The following is a 21,752-nucleotide window of genomic DNA, read 5'->3' on the forward strand; positions in this document are numbered from 1 at the left end:
ATTAATTAAATTTTTCTCTTCTTAAAATAAAATATTTTAAATAAAAAGAAAGTAATTTTTTTAATTCTTTATTTATTTTTATTTTTTAAAGGAAAGGGATAGAGAGAGACAGGTTCCCCAAGTAAGGAAGCAACCCATGAGAAAATGATAAGTTTACATCATATACAGTTTGTTTGTGTATGCCTTTCATTATGTTTGTTTCATTTTAATAACAAAAAATTCTAATAAATAATTGTGATTTTGTAAATTATCACAAAACGATAAAAAGCATAATATTAAGATAAATAAAATTTAAAACAATAAATCTTTCTTAACACATCCTACTATATAAGGGTAATTTATTAACCTCACAAATAACCGTTATTTACTAAGACTTTCTCTTTTAATAAGATAAGATAAGAAGAGAATTTGGGTCCCATTATGTTTGTATAGACTATAGAAGTACATATTATACAGCACATAATGATGATATTGTAATATGGATTTTTCAAACCACCCTCTTTGTAGGATTCCATGGAAAAAGTCAAAAAATATTTGTGCTCTTTTAAATTTTGATGAATAATTAAAGAAGATTATGATGAATGACTAAAAAAAATTATGATGAATGATTAATCTTTCTATGATAAAAATTTCTAATTGAAGCTTCCTCATGGCATGCATACATGTATTTGTTTTGTATGCTTAATTCATGAAGTATAGCAATTAGCAAGTGGTAAATACATAGAGTTTTTGATTTTCAAAACAAAAAAGGTAAGCTAGAAAATTTTATATATCGGATAAAATTTATCTTTACGTTAAAGGTAGATTGAGGGGAGGGAAGATTATGTGAAAATCAAATTCATGATCTTTTCTGAAAAGTGATACTTGCTTTTTAATGGAGATAAAATTTGAGAATTGAAAATTTTATATTCAAATAAAAATTAATTTTTTTTCTATTTAAATTGAGTCCAATAGAATATAAATGTCATGCCTAATAAAGTAAAATTTTTTGGGGAAAATAATTAACTTAAAGCAGTTTATCAAATTAGTATACTCTAACTCTTATATTCTTAATAATTGTCAAGTATTACTAAATTTTTTAAAACTAATTTTATCATCAATACCTTCTTAACTATTCTTAATATTTATTTATAATATATATATAAATTTAAAATCAACATAACATTAAAATACGCTCTACATGAGATAAAAAAAACTCTTCAACTACAAAATATATTTTAATAGATTACCAAATAGAATTCGAAAGATAAATCTAAAAATTTAACATATTTGAATTAGATTCTTATTCGAAGAGAACTAATTTAGACTTTTACAAAATTTTAAAAAATCGAATTTTAACTCAATTTTTAGGTAAGATTTTATTTTTATAATCGATTCTCATTGCTCTGACTCTAGCCATATTCTTCTTACAGTGTACTTAAAAAATCAAAGGAATTTGAATAAGATGGTAGTCAGAGGTCAATCTTCCAAGTATACGAATTGACAGAGAAATGGTGGTAATAAGCATGGATTTGGTTAATAAAATTAAGACTTAAGTAAGCTTGTAATTATTAAAGTCGGCAGCAGAGGAAACAAACGACAAAAAGCAATGGGAATTCGGAAGAATTAAGCTTTTGTCTGATTTGCGTCAATTTCCCTTTGATTTTATGCTTTTCGTGAATCACTTTCCCTATAATGACGCTCCTTTTTCTATTTTTTTATTAATGTAAATAAATTACTGATTTTGGAAAAATAAATAATTTCATTCCACACACAAAAAAAAAAATATTAATTATCCACAATTATATTTTATTTCATTTGTATACCCTTATTACATCTTGAGAATAAAGGGTATGACATGGAGAGGAAGGAGCTAATCTCTCATCGATGCATTACTATTTACTAGTCTGTCTCTAAGTGTTTGTTATATTTTATTTTGTATAAGTTTAATTAAAAGTATAAGAGAGTAATAGATAAAAAATGGAGGGTGAAAACATATATAAATAAAATTAAAAATAATTATCGAGTTTTAAAATTTTGATAAAATAAAGAGATATAATGTGATTATATATGATAATTTGAAAACTTATGGAATTCATTGGGATAAAATGAAGTAAAATCCAAGCTTACAAATAAAACTAACATATTGGTCAATCAAAATAACCAAGTGAGCTAATTTTCACTCATAAAGTTTATACTCACCAAAATCATCTTTTGGGTTAAATGGTAAGTGGTAACTGCTTACGTCATAGCTCGAGTTATTTAATTAAGCATCATATTAGTATTAAACATTATAACATGTTACAATGAGAAATGATAACATAATTAATTTTACAAGAATATATATACTAACGTTTTGAATTTGCCCGAGCCTCCTATCTCATATGACCAAATAGATTGATACAAACAAACGAGTCATTAGTCTACTTGGCTATAAACCAAACCAAAACTTCAAAAAAAAAAAAAAAAAAAAAAAAAAAAAAAAAAAAACTTAAATGGGAAATTTGATTGGTAAGCTACAAGCATGTAACTACTAATACAAAAAACAAAAACATAATCTACACTTATACTATCCTATACGGCTATACGCTATACAGCTCTACAATTTACAGCACTGCAGAAAACTGGGTTTCTTTTAAAGCAAATCTGTTTAAGCTCCCAGATATTGGGATTAATGTGTGCATAAGATAAAGATCAGCAATCAGCACGAAACGACGAATAAAAATTGAAAACATTACACATTGCATTAAGGTAATGATCAATCTTCATGTTCTGGATCTTCTTCCTCTTCTGGACCTTCGATTGCAGCATAACCACCACCATTACTATTATTTCCAGCACCACCACGTCGTCTTCCATGGGTCGGATGCAGGATTCCCCCAAGAGCTTGCGTTGCTGAACCGAGCGCAACAGAAGAGAGTGAGTAAAAAAATGAGCAAAAGCATAAAACGAGTTACTAGAATAATACAGAATAACACGATGAAAAAACGAAGTAGTGTAAGAAAGAGAATCTGATGTAAAGTGAAAGATATTAAGGGTACATCAAAATCAGCTTAAGGATTTGGAAATTGAAAAGATATCGAGAAAACTTTAGGATGAGGAAATCCTTAATAAACACACCTGAATCAACAATGCTGCCAAGGATTTTCTTTACAAATTGGAGTTCTGCTTGGTGCACAGCAGCAAATTTAGCCTGCAAATTGAAGAAGCTTTTAAACTTTCAGCCCCGGTGTATTATTTCTTGATATTAAATAAATAAAGTGGCTTCAAGAAGTTCAGGCATAATAAGATGACATAAAAACTGATTTTCTATGAACCAAATGGGAGAATGTACAACCACGGGAAAGAAAATTAGAACAGATTATTAATTCAAATTTCAAAAGCCAAGAAGCACGAAACTGTCATCTCATCCTTTTATTAAGAAAACAGAGTAAAAACTGGTAAGTCTTCACTCCCCAAATTCGTGTCAGATGATTTGCTAATTTCCTCGCGAATCGTAAATCGAAAAAAGTGAATTATGGTCAGTTTTGGGCTATTGGGCAAATTTGAGCGAATTACGAATTCCAAAAGCGAATTAGCAAGTGAATTATGTTACACCGTCTCAAACAATCTTTTTACTAGGTTTTAAAATGGAGAAGGAATAAAAGGGATGGGGTGATGGACAATTTACATGTTAGATGAGAAAAAAAATTCGAACATGAATAAGGAGAAACCACAGAACAAAGGTTGTTGTGATAGAGAATGATTAGGAGAGTGCGGATCCCGGAGGTACATCAGAGATCAGACTGGTCGTTTAGTGACACGGGGAAAACTGAAAAGTCGATACATATATGAGCCTAGCTATATCTACCTACTGGGTAAACAATCCACTACTAGACATCAATAAATAGTGAAATCCAACTCATCAATAATGAACATGTTTTATTTGTCTATTAGCTATTTACCCACTGGGTCAACTAAGTTTTTTTCATACATATACATATATATCTTCCACTGCGTATTCCATATCCTATTTGAATTGACGACACACAAATGCCAGCACAAAATTAATAATCTTGTAAGTCGTAACTTTAAGCCAAATAAAATCTCTATTAGTAAAAATGTGGAGCGTGTTAAGAATAAACAAAGAACCTTACCATTTCGCTATACATAAGTCCCACAATATGATCAAGTTTAGCTTGATGTCTCAAGAGGAAAGGACGTATGTGGTTCATATACAGCTGTGTTGCTCCCTGTCATACAGAATACAGACAATAAGCCCAACTTGCATATCACTCATAAATCCAAGTGATCTTAAAGGGCACCAACCCCTATCCCGTGCGCCAAAAGAAGTCTATTTACAGTCCACACAACAACCAACAAACTAATGGCCTGGAGGCTGTAGGTGGGGAACTACACCAGAGCAAGAGAAAGCTTATCTGAATTCTCAACTCATGCAAATATATGTAAATACACACCCAACAATGTGCAAACACGCAACGATCTTTTGCATAAAAGTCAAATTTTATCATCATATACAATTTACTGGCAAGCTGCAATAAGCCAAATACCAGTGACTCTATTGTTCATAAAATTTTATATAAAAGCAACATAAAAAGAATTTGTTTAGAGCTCGAATAGTACAAATTTAATAATGCTATGTTTGGGAATGATAATTAATTCGGAAATCTAGAATTTAGCTCAAATTTAGTATTTTACTAATTAAAAGATAAAGTTTGGATTTGAGCTAATTCCACCATTGTTTTAAATGCTAGTTAAAGTTGAGAATTTGAGAATGATTCCAAACTCTATCATTCTCAAATTCTTCATTTATAATTTCATAATTGAAATCTATATTTTGTAAATAAAATACTTATTCCCAAACACAGCCTAAAAAAGTATTCATGTGGAAAAGAAGGAAATGTCATGCAAAGAAGCTTACATCGGAAGGCGGAAGTTGAAGCCACACAAGAAAAGCAAACTTCATATGGTAGTAAAGGGGAAACCTAACAAAAGGAACAAGGAATCATAGTTTTTAGTAATGTAAAATTTAGAAGTTAAATCAAATTCAAACTGGGGATTGCAAAAATAAAATTTAACAAAAACATAGAAGTTAAATCAAATTCAAACTGGGGATTGCAAAAATAAAATTTAACAAAAACAGACAAAGAATCCATTTAGCATAACCAATCTTAAAAAGATATTTGTGTTCTATTTTTTTTTTTATAAGGTGTTCAACTAAGAGGAATTTATTATCTTAAGCATATAATTTTCGATTTTTCATATCAGTTAAATATACATACAATTTAATTTCAAATTGCAATTTGTAATTAAGGGAGGGATTGGGAATTCGGGATATAAATAATTAAGTAGGCATTATTGTTCAACAAAACATTCTTCAATACGAAAGAATTCTTCTTTGGAACAGAAAAAGTAAGACTGCAAACTTAACATGTCAATGGTTCACACTTCACACAATGATGTCAAATGGCAAATGAATCATGTACGTAATGGTGAAGCTCGTAAAATTAATCAAAAAATACATCTGCAGTACAAGTAGATCACTAGGAAACAAAATACAATGTCACCCTCATCTCCTAAACCACAAGTACTTTAAATTATATAGTAGGAAATCACGAACATATAGGAGTAAGTAAGAGGGAAATCACAGTGATAAAGTAACCAAATGTAAAGATTGATCTCCTGTCTAAATTTCTGACACACATTTGCCCACCCTTGCAAATACATAAATAGGTTACTTGTCCAGGCAAACCTTAAAGCATCATGAAATAACAATTCCTTCTTGTAGGGGAATTTGTTCGTTAATAGACTTAATACCTTACATATATGATGTTTTGCCACTTCTAGTCTTCATTTTTTTCCAAAACCATACCTTCTAAATCCATTTGACATCATAATTATTAGCTTTGACCGAATTTCAGAGGTTCAATTTGCAGTTAAATTTCACCACAAAAGTTCAATTGGGATATCTGGAAATTTCTAATTAAGCATTCACTTATGCAACTACGAGGTAAATTAGGAATTTACCATCAAAATCTAGCCAATGTTAGCACATTTCACCTAAATGGGTCTAAGACTCTAAATGTAGTAACTTTGCACCCAAATCAATGAAGTTAAAAGGACACTCTTGACATAAAGACCGTATTTAGAAGGTAATTTCAGGATAATTTTAACCAGCTAAGATGCAAATTTTTCCCACGATGAATATCCAAAAAGCAAGGGAAATCAAAGATCAAATACGGACAAATGAGAAGTTAAGAATCTAGTAACATCACACATGGTCCTGACACAATATTCACCAAGGTTCACCTATCTATTTTCTCTCCTGTGCTATTTTATGGTTTCTGTGAAATCAAATAGCTTTGCCAACAGATCACCGGGCTATGATCTCTATATTATGAGGACAGAGCAAAAAATTGTTCAAAGGAATGCAAGAAACTCTTCCCTTTAACATATCAAATACAAAAAAAAAAAAAGCCAGATGAATTTAACATAATAGTATCATGATACATAATATATGTCAGTAAACAAACAACAAACTTAAACAGTTAGACTAGGAAAGTGATTAAGCTTAAGAATGGTACCAATAAATGAGCTTATCCGTAATCATTTCAGCAACAGTAAATGATCCATATGCTGCATACAGAGAAGAGCTGTCATCAGATAAAAAGTTAATGGAAAGACAAATAGAGAACCCAGTAGACAATGAGATATATATGGACGGTCCAACAAGAATAACACTTCAACTACGTTCCTGGGAATTCAATGCCAGTGAATCTGAATCACATACAAGCTTGACATTGAGATTATACAAGAAGGAATCTTCAAGGATATACACCTTTAGTACAACTGAAAAAAATATGAACCGAACTAAAGTATACAAAGAATAAACCACATATCAATTATGGTAACAAAGATGCACTACTTAGCTCATGTTGTTCCTCTATAAGAAATCTTGCAGTTGGAATAATTTCCGCTAAACGGCCAGTAGTAGAAAATATGAATTTAAGTTTCTTTATACAAGATAGCCTGTGGAACATCCCATGTTTCTTTTAAAAGAATTATCTTTCTAGTTCTGAACAAAGGCCAAATATGCCCTTCAAAAGAAGAACATGCCAATATAATGATAAATAATGTCATCCTTAATCTATTTAACTCAAAATCTTTGATTACTTGATACATTAACAAGCTCAAAAGTTGAAGATACCATAGACAACTCCATTGGTAATTCAATTGGAGATGACTAATAATTAAAACAGTCGCCTTAGCAGTTAAGCAAACAATAGAACAAACCACTTATATGAGGTGAAAAAAAACGAGAGAGAAGCTAAGTAGGACTCAGTTCCACATCATATTTAGGTGACATAATTACCTTATAGTTTAACTTACTAGATAGAAATATCTAATCATCTAATTTACACTTAGATTCATAATATAAACTAAAACAGGATCACATGTGACCGATATAGTTCACCATAGCAGAACAATGACATGTGAAAGAAAACATCCAGCACAACAGCAGCGATGCAAAGGATAAAACTCAACTAACTGAATCTTAGGGTTCGTTTCAACAAAAATTGCGCGTTAATTTATACTTAAGCTGAACTTTGCACCTTTTAACAGCTACAAAAGACAAAGGCCGTCAAAATTATCACTACAATCCAGAATTGCAACTGAAATATCTACAACCCGTTTGATTGTCGGTATCAAATTTTGGTAGGAAAATCTCTTGACAAGTGCAATGGTCAATGCTTGAGTTACTTTGATCCTCTCATTTTCTTTACAAAGTTCCCAAAGCATTACTATTTGGAGAGCTGGTATGTAATGGAAAAATGTAACAAAAAAAAAAAAATCTTTTGTTATCAAAGTTTTATCACTATGGGAATGACATGATACATTTTATGAAAATTTACAATATAAATTCTTTCCATTACCCCATTCAATAACAACCACTAAATGGGCCACTATCGACTACCACTAGGATATTTCTGATTGAGTAGGATTTTTGCCCCAAATACTAATTTAAAAAATTTTCAAATTTCTATTTTTATTTGGGAAATAAAAGTTAAATAAATAACCCAAAACAAGCAACATTTTTTTGAGGGTGTAAAAATACACACGCAATCTAATTAAATTTGGCATTAACTTATGAAAAAATATTAAGACACTGTTATCTATTTGATGAATAATTAACTTATTAAGGACTAACATAACTAATTAGCATTCATTTTAACTGAGAAACAAATCTATAAATCATTTAAAATTTACTTAAAGAAACTTTATTCTTCCTTCTTGGGATCAAGAGCTAGCTCTAACTCATTCTTCCTCCTCAAACACACAACCCTCAAAAACTAATTTCTCTTCCATCTACTCCCTCAAACTCATACTCTCTCTCTATATATATAGTCCAATATCAAGTGAAAACAACTAAAGTGCTGAAAACACTGACATATACATATTGCGGCAAAAGTTATACATAATATCTTATAAGATGTACATATTTTTGTGAAGGAAAAGTTCATATTATTTACAGACATGTCATTCGAATATGTACATCTTTTAAGCATGTATGTGCACCTTTTAGAAAATGTCCAATTATTTACAAAATTGCCATAGAATATGTACACCATTTAAGCTTTTATGTACACGTGTTTTCAGTTTTCACTACTTTAATTGGTTTTCACATGATCCAAAACCTACATATATACAAAATATAACCATACTTCTATATTGTTGCATTGTCAGTTGCAAGATATACAATCGGTGATATATTCCCCTCTAAAACTACTCATGCAGAAATGAACAATGAATATTTACAACAATGCCCAAAGGTTCCAATATTGGTTTTTTTTATCATGTATTTGGAGGTATCTTTTTTCTTCTTGCCCACGGGGTGAAGACGGTGGGAATGAACTTCTTGCTTGGTTCCGTAATGCAACATCACAGGTGGTCTGAATGCACTAAATATCAAGTCATAACCAAATCAGACCAAGAATATAGTTATTCCAACAAGAAAAGTCATTTTGTCCCTAATATGGATCTTCGTACTAGTCTACGAGTAAGGAGCTCTAGCTTTACCAAATTCTCAACATTTTGGCGAAGCACTAGAATGAACAATCAGAGCAAAACATTAAATTAAAAGACTCAGAGGTTTTTGAATGGGGGTAATTTGGAAGAAATTGAATTGGGGGAGTAATATCAGATTATGTTAGAAATAAAGCTTATTGCAGCATTGGGTTTCACAGGACGCTATAATGGAGGGGAAACATAGGGATATATTAGTAATTTAGCATTTTAAATACTATTTTGTATAACATTTTTTGGTATGTAAGAACACATGAGTGTATTTTTACAAACCCTGAGATTATCATGTGAACTAAAGAAAACTTTGACTATCATATGTAAAAGTGAATTATTGAGGGTTTACAAAAAGATACTCTAACGGAGAACCAATTGTAGGTTTGAGGCATTGTAACATTGTAATGTGTGCTCTGACTCTCTATTTTGCTATTCCTAATTCGCCCAAAATAGAGTGAATTGTGAGTTAGATAGCACTGTCAAACTGAAACAGCCATTGCTAAGAAGAAATGCGACCTTTTGCAAATCAACTCTTTACCTTTGGACGGTTCAACCCTCGTCCATCCCCACTTTTCCACCCTCTCACTCCTCTCTTTCTATACACATCAAACTAAATAAACGCAATGAAAATTGAAAACTAATTCATCAAAAACAAATTGAAGTTCACAAATAATAATCACAAATGCAAAACCAAACACAATCTAAATTAAGCAAGGACAACATAAAGATGATGCAACGGAGAACGCTAACCTGCCCAATAAACAAGACACTTGTGTTGCTCATCAGGATCTTTCCTTTCGATTGCTTTAAAAGTATTATAAACCGGCAAAACTACCCCTACTGAACAACTGCAAAATAAAAATTAAAAACACCCACAAAATTACACACATATACATCAAACAATTCATGCAAAACCTCACTAATTAACCCAGAAATTCACAACAATTACAATCAAAAATCAAACTTATGCTCAGACTAATCAAACTAACCAAGCAGTTCGAACAATAATGTTTGAACCAGGTGGACTAAGTAACAATCGCAAACCCACCTGAAAAAATTATCACATTTTAAGAATTAAATAAAATGGGATAAAAACTGAAACCCCATATTAATGTAATCCTATCATAATTCGCTAAATAAAAACTAGAATTATAAGTAGCAGACACTGATGGCAGAGAGAAGGCGAAACCTCGAGAATGTTATTTGATCCGGTAAACGCCATCAGTAAATTGATGAGGAAGTTTCAGATTTGTTCGAAAAAATGAAGGGAATATGAATTGCAATTGGAATCTGAGGAAATTAGTAACTTGTTTAAACCGAATTGGCGATTTGGGGTTTTCCAGATCATTAGCAACTTTTGGGTTTCGTCACTTTGACAGGCATGAAAAATCAATTATTAGTTTTTTTTTAAATGGCTTTTTTTCGAAAGGATTTTTAAATATACTTTCTCTTTTCATTTGTTAGTCGGTGCTCCAATCTCAATATGGAGTATTTTTTTATAAAAATAGGTAATAAATACTTTGTTTATTTTTAAATGTTTTTTTATTTGAAATATTTCACTTTTAAAGTGATAAAAAAGTTTTTAGAAAGATATAAGAGATAAAAAGTGTTCTTATTAGATTCATCTTAATATATATATATATATATATATATATATATATATATATATATATATATATATATATATATATATATATATATTTATAATTATTCACATTTATCACGTGGTTACCATGTATTTTTGGGTTTTTCACGTGGTAGACAAATAATTTTTTTTTATTCACGTGGTGACATTGACCTTACAACTTTTTTATGTGGTAAACAAAAAATAAGTTTTTTTTGTTTACTTTATGCTATTTTACCAAACGTAATGACATTTTTCTCAAAAAAATACAAATGTTGTGATCATCCTAATTGACCATATATTCTGAAATTCAGTCGACATAAGTACTTGATTTAACAAAAAACTTAACAATTTTTCTACCACGTGGAAAACATAAAATCTCAAGGTCACAACGTGAATTTAAAAAATATTTATAGAAAAGTCAAAACTGGATTACCACGTGAAATTTCCCTTAATATCTTTATAAATTTCGTTTTGTATAAGGCCGTCTCATGAGACGGGTCAATATAATAGTGTACTTCTTCAATTGATTAGTTATTATAAGAATTGATCAGTTATTATAAGTAATTATTTTATGGTTATGAATAATAACTCCAACACTATAAAAAATTTTCCACATTTTTTATTAGCTTTATTAAAATATTTTTTATAATTGTGATCTCCATATTTTTCTTTTAATATTCTGTTTTATTATTTATAATTTTTACTTTTTTTTCTCAAAATTTATTATTCAATAAAATAATTAATAGAATCGGCAAATTACTCCACTTATTATTTCCATGATTCCATCACGGCTATTAGCCAATGCCATGCCAATATAAATGGAAAGATCCATCTGCCTTCTGACAAATTTTCACTTACCAGTTAGCATACAGCACTATTTCAATACAATTCTACAATTCCAATTCCAAATTCCATTTGTCTGTAAGTTAATCAAATCTCCAAATCACTTTCCGATTTCTTTCTACAAATGTCATATGCTCTTTGATCATTCGTTAATTAAATCTGTGTTTTTCCTGATTGATTAAGCATACTGTTTTATAGTGTAATCTAAACTCAGATTTCTGATGAAGTATTGTGCAGTTTTTGGGATGATGTTACTTTCTTTTATTACAACTTTATGCATTCTTTCGGACTAATGATTAGTTACGACACTGAGTAGGTTCTTGATGTTTTTGGCTGATCTTTGATCCAGGGTTTTTTCATGTGTAGCAGTGAATTGGGTCTTCTTTTCTTTGATTGATTTTGAGAAATTGTGAAAATTAAAGTGCATAACAGGAGTAATTATTTCATACACATTTGAAGTTTCATGATTTAAATGCTTATTTAGCAGAGCTACTAAATCTGAAATTGCTGATGCACTTTATCGAATGCTGTTCAGTGATCGTCGTATATTGCCTGCCCTGAGTTCATATCGATGAGGTGTTTAGGTTTATGCAGCAATTGTCATAATAGTTGTTATTAGTGTAGTTTATTTGGTTTGAATTTAAAGATTTTTAAATTTTTTTAAAGATTTTTGTTACATTGTGTTTTTTATTTCAGAAATATAATACCAATGAAATTATAATTTTTATGTTATGATTCATGGCCATGATTAGAAACAATTATTGAGAATTAATGTACCTAAAATGGGGCTGTTTCCTTTTTAGTCAATTATTGAGAATACCTTATGTTATAATTCTTATGCGAAGGAAATTACATCTTATGAGCTAGTCAATTGATTGGATTGGTCATATACTTATATTTGATTAGTTATGAGGTTGTTCTTGCATTCATGAATATGTAGTTGGTAAGTAGGTAACTCGGGGATGGTCTTCTAGAAGTGTTGGCTTAGTGATGTTATCCAGTTGAACTATTTACATTATGAATAGATCTACTTGTATTGCTACTCTTGATTAAGATAAGAGAGAATTTTATGGGAGGTCATATGAGGTTGTAGAAAGAGTTGTGTATCCAAATTCTCTAGTGAATCTATAAAGAAAATTCGTCTTGATGAACATAATGTAGTTGTGTACTACAAGCAATTCCCGAGTCACTGGAAATTTTGAGAACTAATATTTTTGGATGCTCTTGTTAGGATGGAGATTATGGAGTGAATTAGAGCTTAGAATATATTACTGGTGTGCCAGTTGATATCTATATATATATATATATATATATATATATATATATATATATATATATATATATATATATATATATATATATATATATATTTCTTGAATCATTAAAGCTTTAGGTTTAGCTAGCTTCAGTGGATATTTGCTATAAATGGATCTTATGTTCACTAACTCATTGATTGTGCTGCTAAAATGATCTTAGGTACAAATTTAACTGAGCCCTTAAAGGTTATATTCACTTTGATTTAGGAAGGGATGAGTGCCTAAAGAATAGGGTTTGGTATGTGGGATAAGGATTAAAGTGGTAAAATAGTGAGATCTAAATGTGGAATTGTGGGGTGGAATTGGATGAAAAGATTGGTAGGAATTGAGCATAGGTTGGGTTAACTAATTAAAATTAGACCATTTATAGCCTTTATCTTAATCCTCCTCTACAAACCTACCGCCTTGTATAAGATTGCGGGGAAAAAGACTTAAAGTGGGGTTTTTATCCTTATCCCAACCATTTCTTATCCATACCCCCTTAAATAATCACTACATTTCTCCTATCCCCCTTTCATATCCCTATCTCACCATTGTATAAAAATGTGATAACTGTCGCAATCGCGGTAATAAGACAGTGATGCGGTGATGCGGTAACGGGAGTGATGCGGTCATGTAACATTAAATATCAACCGAAAATATGAGATATTTCTTGAAAAGGCAAAATTATGGTTTTTTTGTACAGCTTTACAATGTGGGTAACATCGTTTTTCTTTTTTTGAAAACCTTTACATTGCATCTGAATGAGTGTGATCACTTCCAAAGCAATATGCAAATACAGTCAAACAACCTTTGTAATATTTTCCACCCTTCACTTGTACAAGAACTCCCTTGACATATTGGTTTCATAAGGCAAAAAGAAGGGTGCGTTGTATTGTATTTGTCGAGTTGAATAACTTTTACAAATTCACTGAATAGGTACTATCTGATTAACTTGCATCATGAAGGTGTAAAAAAACCACGTTTTGGGCCGATTCAAGGGATATCTCATGTTATTGAAGTATGACAATTGCATCACCGAATTACCATGACCTTTAACACAATTGCAACTAAAATTCCTTTTTTGCATTATGATTTGATCATTTGTTTTTACTTTTGCCAAGTCGTTTTGTTATTTCAATGAAATAAAGATACTGAAAAAATCATAGTTGATACTTGATACTCTATGTGGACTATGGAGGATGGAGAGAGTGTACACTACAAACCTTTTCTTTACTTTTGTAGTTGGGTAAACGAGTCTTGTGCTTATTCAAACATAATGGTTCATTGATCAAGGCATCAAGCTACTAAAAATAAGTTTTTTCTGAATTTAAGGAGAGGTGAGAAAGCTTTGTGACTGCAGCTTGAATGATCATGTTTTCCAAGCAGTTTGATGGGCAGACTATTTATGTCTGGATACAAATTGGTTTATGTGAATTTGGCAAATTCTAGTTAAGTTCCCTAGCTGAATGAGTATGTTGCTTATTATCAGTTTTAGCCAAGCCCTTCCACCTTCAAACTGACAGTGACATTGTGAACCCCAGAAAATGCAATTGCAATGGCTAGAGTTTCAGAACTAGTTAAGAGAAAGTGTCCTGTCAATACTTGGATTTACAGTTTTCAAACAAATATTGGATTATTTGGCAACAGTGAACTTGATACCTCATCATTAGTTGCATTATATTGTTTTGACTATATCAGACTAAAATCAAATAACAATTATGTGTACTTTTTTCAGAACTCATCATCATTCATCATGGCATCAACAGCCTCTATGGCCCTAATGTCATATTCTGATTGCTGCCGGGGCTTCCAGCAATGCAGGGGTGTATTTGCAGTTAAATGTAGAAGCTCTGTAGCATTATCATTGCCATCCATGCCCTTTCACTCTCTATCCCAGCAAAATCGCTCTGGATTTCTCAGAGTAACACCACGACCTCTAGTTGTTTGCGCTCTCCAACCTAAGAGTAAGTACTAATAATCTGTGATTTGTTTAGGTATAGCATAGCTTGTTGCCTTGATTATATCCTGATTGATTGTCTGGTACAATGCTGTGCAGTTTATGATGCTTTTATGCACACATTAATTTCTCTCTTGTTTGTGAATTTCCATTATGCTGCTTTGTGGTACACTTGGCTATTGCTTGCTGCTTGTTTAAACCCCTTAAAGCTACATATGAATGTGTTGGGTTCCAGAGAGCAATGTGTAGGTTAATCAATAACATACATGGAATGATGGAAAGTTAGTGTTGATCAGATACCAAACAACAATGCCAAAATTTCAATGCCAATAACGTGAGGTTAGCTACACAAATGAGAACAGATCAATGTGAGTGATAATCGCTATCAAAGATTTGTACCCTATTTAGTACTAATTCGTAACTAATAAGTCATTTCCAATATCATCCACACCCACTTTCGTTCATCATCATCATCTATTGTCAGATGCTCTACTAATACTAACTCTTATGTGATTTTGAACTCCAGTTATCCAAGTCATTTCAGCCTACCTATTCACCTTCTTAGCTCGTCAAAGTTGGACCATGAAAATAGTCAGCTTAAAAGCTGGGACATTTATCTTCTTTGGGCCCAAAAAGGGCCTGGTCTCACTGAAAATATTTGGGTTATTTGTAAAACCAAAAAAATACAAAATAATGTCTACGTTTTTCAATGATAAGATGTGCTTCAATGCTTAAGATTATGCTTTTTAAACAAGACATTGAGAGTTTGAACCTTGGCCCCCTAGTTTTTTGTTTGTATAATATTCTCGGCCCCTTCTAATTTACGACCCAAGATCCGCCACTTTAGCTTGCATTATAACAGTGGGCTTATCAAGGCAAAATGCAAATATGATGTATAATACAAATCATTAGACTTAGCTACCCAAATTCTGTTGAAGGTGCCTTTTCCAAGGTCAAATTCTACTTCTAAGGCATAGCTAGTTCAGTTGAGCTTTAAGAAGCCAGAAGACAGGAAATTTAGGAGCTTATACTTCACCACTAAAAGAATCCCTCCAAGTTAACAGATACCGACAGAATGTGGTCGAATAATGGTTATAGGGACAAGAGGAACTTGTGTTTGGATTCTCCTTTTCTTCCTCCTGGGCAGAGGATGAAACCATGCGCCGAAGGGGGGGTATAAAAAGGATGCTCCAACTACATCCAGACTTCATGGCAATACCAACTTAAAGTATAGTCTCTAACAAAGTTCTCTAAATTTTTAAATTCTTTATTATACTTCTGCCGAAGGTCAGGTGATGAAAAGAAGACTTTAACTGTTTTCATCTCAGATATAGTCCTTTTTGAGAGCTTGTCTATTCTGTTGACTAATAATGTAATGCTTTTGATCAACTGATCGCTAATCCATTGTGAGAAACCTAAGGATTGTTTAGGAATTTATCTTTAAGTCAATATTAAAGTTCCTAAGCTGTCTAGCTTAGCCAGTATGGACTTCGAAGTTTGAACGCAATGTAATTCTTAGGTTGCTTTTAATCCTGATATTTACTGCTGATTTGGCTAGACACTTGCAAAGCACAGCCGACCATGTTAAACTTTTAACTTTATACTTTCAATGGCGACCATCATGTTGCTTTCGAGCTTCTGTCATTGTTAAAAATATGGATGTTGCACCAACTATTTTAGTTGGTAAGTCATATACTCGTGTGGGGGTGGTCTTTGTTAACTAGACTCTTCATTTTACCTCATGTACCCGTGCCTGTTTCTCTATATTGGGGCATGGATATGACACTTGGAATATTTATAGGCTAAAAATATTTAATTGTTCAATTATTTAGCGGACTTGGATAGTCAGACACGTACTCGTGTCGGATGTGAGCTTCCAAGTCCAGGTAACAGAGGGGTTGGTATTTATAACTTTGGATCAATACTTGTGTACATCTTTGCCAAATAACATGAAGTTTGTTCTATGTCATAAACATGGTGTAAATTTCCTGCTTAAACTTGGTTAGCACTTCACATGTGCTCATCCATTTGATTATATCTTGTGCAGCTCCAACAGTAACACAAAAATCATGGGACAAACTAGTTCTGAAGAATGAATCTCCTGTTCTTGTTGAGTTCTATGCGAGTTGGTGTGGGCCCTGTAATATGGTTCATCGAGTGATTGATGAAATTGCCGAAGAGTACAAGGGAAAACTCGAGTGCTATGTGCTCAACACCGACAATGATTCGATGATAACCAAGGAATACGATATCAAAGCTGTTCCTGTGGTTATTCTGTTCAAGAACGGAAAAATTCAAAATTCTATCGCTGGTACGATGCCAAAAGAATTCTATGTGGATGCCATCGACGAAATGTTGGCTTCTTAGTTCTTAAAATGCATTAACATCTCTTTAGTCAGGTTCTTCTACTTGTATGTTGAAGTATATTAGACAATATCAAATCTTAGTTGTCCAACCAATTTTGTTGGTGGAAATGAATAGCAGATTGTTCTATTAGACAAAACTTCAAGGAAATGTGGAAATTATATTGAAGTATTGTTTGTTTGACTTTGTAAGTTTTACTTGGTTATCTATCATAAACCGTAACCTCTTTCTTTGGTTGGACAATAAGACAATAATTTCCTTATCAAGCTGAGAGTCTGATGAACCGTAACCTCTTTCTTTTTTTCAATAAGAGTCAACAAGAGTATGATCTACCATTATTCAATCTTTACAACCCTGGTCATAACTTTTATGAGCGTAATACACTGAATATAATGATGATTATATAAAAAAATAAAGCAATCCTAAAAATTAATATAATGATAATATTGATAAGAGAAGCCAAATGTATAATTGTATCATTAAAAATTTAAAATGATTGACACTAGATATGAGCCCTACTTTCCAATAATCTTGAAGCTCATAAGTCACTGCATGATCTTTAAAATCATGCCTTACATACAGGAGTTAGTGGAGTGTATGAATTTAATTCAATTATTATATTTTGACGTGCGTTTGAAACTTATCTTTATCATTTTTTTTATACAACCAGCAACCAATTTTGAATATTTTTGCACTTTTTATTAAGCTAATGATGTAGCAATCTGTCCAACTTTTTCCAGCAAATCCTTTAATCAAATAATAAAACGGTCACGTCAGTGATCGTTTAAGAGGATCACGATTAGTCCCTTTCAATTAGCACTATTTGATTTTTGGATGAAATTAGTAGAAAAAATAATTGGGTTAGAAACTAAGACTAAGAACAAATGATTAAGATGGAGAGAGAAAAAAAATTTGTAAATGAAATTAAAAAAAAAAAGTGAGACCACTGCAAAAGAAAAAAAAAGGATACAAAATCAGTGGTAAGAACTAAAATAGAAAATAATGCAAATTAAAAGAGACAAATACAACTTATCGACTAATATTGTTAACAGTTTATGTCAATTTTATTCATTATTTCGATCGTATTTTTATGACTCTTACCTTTTAATTTTGAGATGATTAGTAAATGTATAATTTCTCCCAGCCCCATGTAACTTCGCCCCTAAACTAGTTGAATGAAGTAAAAATCGAAGTAATTAAACTACATGTTGAATTGAATTGAATAAAGATAAATTAGCTTCAAAATATAAGATGAGTAAGGGCATTCTCTTGGTCTACTAATAGTAAAATGCGCCAGTTAAAGAACATGTTTGTTTAGGCTACTAATTAGTGTGCTAAAATAAAATTAAAATCACTAAAAAAAAGACACAGTTCCGACTACTTAAAATAGTCGGAAATTAGTCGGTATAGAAAGAAATTATTTTTGTTGTTGAAAGGATTGCCACGTCATAGCCACGTGGATCACCTGTCTACTTAGATCACCACCTCACATGCCTGCCATGTCAACAATAATAACATTCCTTCCACACAAATGCCAACACTCTAATCACTAAGCCACAAGTTACTTAATGATAATCTTAATAATGTTAGTATGCTTATAACATAACACTTCTACCACTTATATCTATATTTGGTCAGCTAAAGAAATGAAAAAAAATAAATTTACACCGACTTAAATTCCGACCGACTTTTAGTCGGAAAGTGGTTAGAAAAATTATTGATCAAAATTCAGTCGGAAAATAATTAATAGTAAAATTTCTTTTTTTCTAATTCAAAATTCTGACCAAAAACTTATTCAGTAGAAATGTAGTCGGAAATTCCGACTAACGCATGTTAGTCGGAAAAACAGTCGAAAATTTACGACTGTTTGGGGTTAGTTGATGGGTTTTAGTCGGTAAGTTGTCTTTTTTTTTGTAGTGAATGAATTGTGTTAAACTAAATGAAACAAAACTAGATTGAAAATAATGGAAACATAAATTAGTAACATTTAATTTTTTCAATAAAAGTAAATTAAACAGAAGAAAATTGAAATAAAATAGATAATTTTTTCCTAAAAAATAAGCCCTAAAATTAAAGTACAGTATCATTTTGTTCATGTTACTATAACTAAATCCTCACTTTGCATTGCTTAAGCTGTTAAACATATGGATGTTCATGTCTATTATTATTATTATTATTATTATAAATTTTAATAGTGATAATAAAAGATACTTTTTCTATTTAGCCTAAGACTACGATTTAACTTTTAATATCTTTAATTATACATAATTTATAATTATATTAATAGTAATTCTTATATTGAGACAAATTAAATAAGACTAATAAATAAATAGTGTGAGGATTCGGGAATTGTATGGTCCATGCCCATGCATGTCATTTGTCAAGCAAGTTTTAACTTAAGTATTCGTTAGCTTTATATTACTCTTTAACAATTCAACATGTCGTGGCATCATTTTGATCATTAATCCTTTTTTTTTTTGGATAATATTAGTAAAAATTATAACGTTTGTGACCAAGTAGAATTCTATTTTTAGACTTGTCAAAATATTCGATCCCATGGATTTTGATTAATAGAGTTATTATTGATTAGATTATTTTGAGTATAGGACTCTCTTAGGTTTGAGTCGATTCAATAGATTAATAAATTTTATTTACTTTTTCTTATAAAAAATTTTTTAAAAACTATATAATAATGTTTTAAATTTTTAATAGAAAATATTTTCTTATAAAAAGCTAAAGTATAATGGGTCTATCCGAACACAATGATAAGAAAATATTGGTTTTATTAAAAAAAATTTAATGATAAGAAAATTTTCTTTACAAGAAAATATATTTTTTCACTCAAATACAAATATAAACTATAAATATAATAGTTTTTCACTAAAAATTTTAATATCGAACCAGTAGAATTGAAAAGGTTACAAAATTTTAAATACAAGTCAAAACAGTAGGATTTAACCTAATGTTTTACGACATTTTCGAATCGAGTCATTTTGGGATTACGACTCAATATTTCCAAATTATGTTCCTGATTGTGTTCTAGTCAATTCATGTCTATCCATTTTATACATTTAATTTCTTTTCTACTTATTATTTTTGCATGCCTTTGTCATCTTAATTCAATTTCTTTCTAGTAATTATAAAAATGCGTAAAGTTTGGTTCGGAAATCCAATATTTTATACATGCATCGCGAATATAATTAATTAGCAAATTGCATTGTGTTATATATATATATATATATATATATATATATATATATATATATATATATATATATATATATTTATATATATATATAATTAATTCAAAGGAGGAGATTAAACAATTTGGCTGATTGTAAATTAATCATTTTTAAATTATATATTGCGAGCATGTAGGAACACTGCAATTTTCTGACTCTTATTTTGTCTTTATAAAGAAGTTTATAATTTTTTTGTGTTCTTTAAGAATTTTGTGAGTATTTATTTTATTATTTTTAGGTTCATTCTCATGAAATATTTGCCTTATAGATAGGATGATATTTTCACATTGCCTTAAAAAACTGGAAAATAGAATAAAAATTATAATTATTTTGAGTTTTTTTAAAGCATAATTGAGTCTAAAAATAAGACAATAACAAAAAGTAGGTCGGCAAAATAAAAAAAAAATGATAAAATAGAGCTGAAATTGTAGAAACTCCTCAACTTGGGACTTGACAATACTTATTTCAGAAAAAAAAGTCTAACTGAACCTTGTCCCTTCACATTATCGGGCTATCAGCCTATTTTTTTGACCCGCCCTATTCATTTCAAAATAATGCGTAAATGATTAATAGTTAAAGTTGTTGGTCAAACATGTTTATATTTGTTGGTTTGACTAGCTGAAAATTAATTGTTAGTTATTATTTATTTATTAGAAAAAATGAGAATAAAAAGTCAAAGATAATGAAAAAAACTAGATTAAAAGACAATTTTTCAACTAACTTATGAGTCATTTACAATATATTTTTTTGACGGTTTGACTAGCTAATAAATCCAAAGTTCAAAGGCAACATTAAACCATTTTTCAAACAAATCTTTATTTATTTTTGCTAATTTAATGAAAAAAAGTCTAATGAAAATGACTAACTTGAATTAAATATAATATAATTGTTTAACTTGAGCTTTGTTTTAGATATATTTTCTCAAACTTTTATCTTTTTGTGCAAAGTTAAATAAAAAAGTTGTCACAAAATACAATCAACTATACTAAGAGTCTAAGAAAATTAAAAGAAACAGAAATTTATATGTTAAGTAACGAAGGTATCATGTTATCGGATGAACTTACTTGAACAAATCAGTCGTCCAAATATAAACTTATTAGACTAAATTGAACTTAGGAGAAAAATATATGGGTCTAAATTTGGTCAAACTCTATGTATTAAAGGAGTTTTAGAGGTATGAAATCTAAAATACATGTTATTTTGATATATTTTTCTTTTTATAACACAAATTCTCAAATAATACAGTATTATGTTGAGAACTTTTATTAAGCTCATTCGATGTACATCTAATAATTTGAAAGTGATCAGTTGTAAGTTATAGCTTTAAAGCAATCTCTTACAGTTTTAATGTGATTAATTTTTAT

General features: G+C 30.4%; 2 protein-coding genes across 2 annotated transcripts; one reads left to right on the forward strand and one right to left on the reverse strand.

Moving 5' to 3' along the window:
• Window positions 1–2,448: 2,448 nt before the first annotated feature.
• Window positions 2,449–10,508, reverse strand: LOC130828603 (HVA22-like protein k). Its single transcript, XM_057694570.1, has 8 exons — window positions 10,247–10,508; window positions 10,047–10,105; window positions 9,808–9,905; window positions 6,564–6,615; window positions 4,901–4,964; window positions 4,116–4,211; window positions 3,100–3,172; window positions 2,449–2,874 (listed from the first exon to the last, which is right to left on the reverse strand). Exons 1-8 carry the CDS (start codon window positions 10,277–10,279, stop codon window positions 2,738–2,740), a joined length of 612 nt encoding a protein of 203 aa, XP_057550553.1. The 5' UTR covers window positions 10,280–10,508; the 3' UTR covers window positions 2,449–2,737.
• A 954-nt stretch (window positions 10,509–11,462) lies between these two features.
• Window positions 11,463–17,337, forward strand: LOC130828610 (thioredoxin M3, chloroplastic). The gene is made up of 3 exons (XM_057694577.1): window positions 11,463–11,605; window positions 14,561–14,789; window positions 16,830–17,337. The coding sequence occupies exons 2-3, from the start codon at window positions 14,579–14,581 to the stop codon at window positions 17,147–17,149; spliced, it is 531 nt and encodes a 176-aa protein (XP_057550560.1). The 5' UTR covers window positions 11,463–11,605; window positions 14,561–14,578; the 3' UTR covers window positions 17,150–17,337.
• The last annotated feature ends 4,415 nt before the right edge of the window (window positions 17,338–21,752 follow it).

This window comes from Amaranthus tricolor, chromosome 1, assembly GCF_026212465.1.
Source record: "Amaranthus tricolor cultivar Red isolate AtriRed21 chromosome 1, ASM2621246v1, whole genome shotgun sequence".
NCBI classification, from domain to species: domain Eukaryota; kingdom Viridiplantae; phylum Streptophyta; class Magnoliopsida; order Caryophyllales; family Amaranthaceae; genus Amaranthus; species Amaranthus tricolor.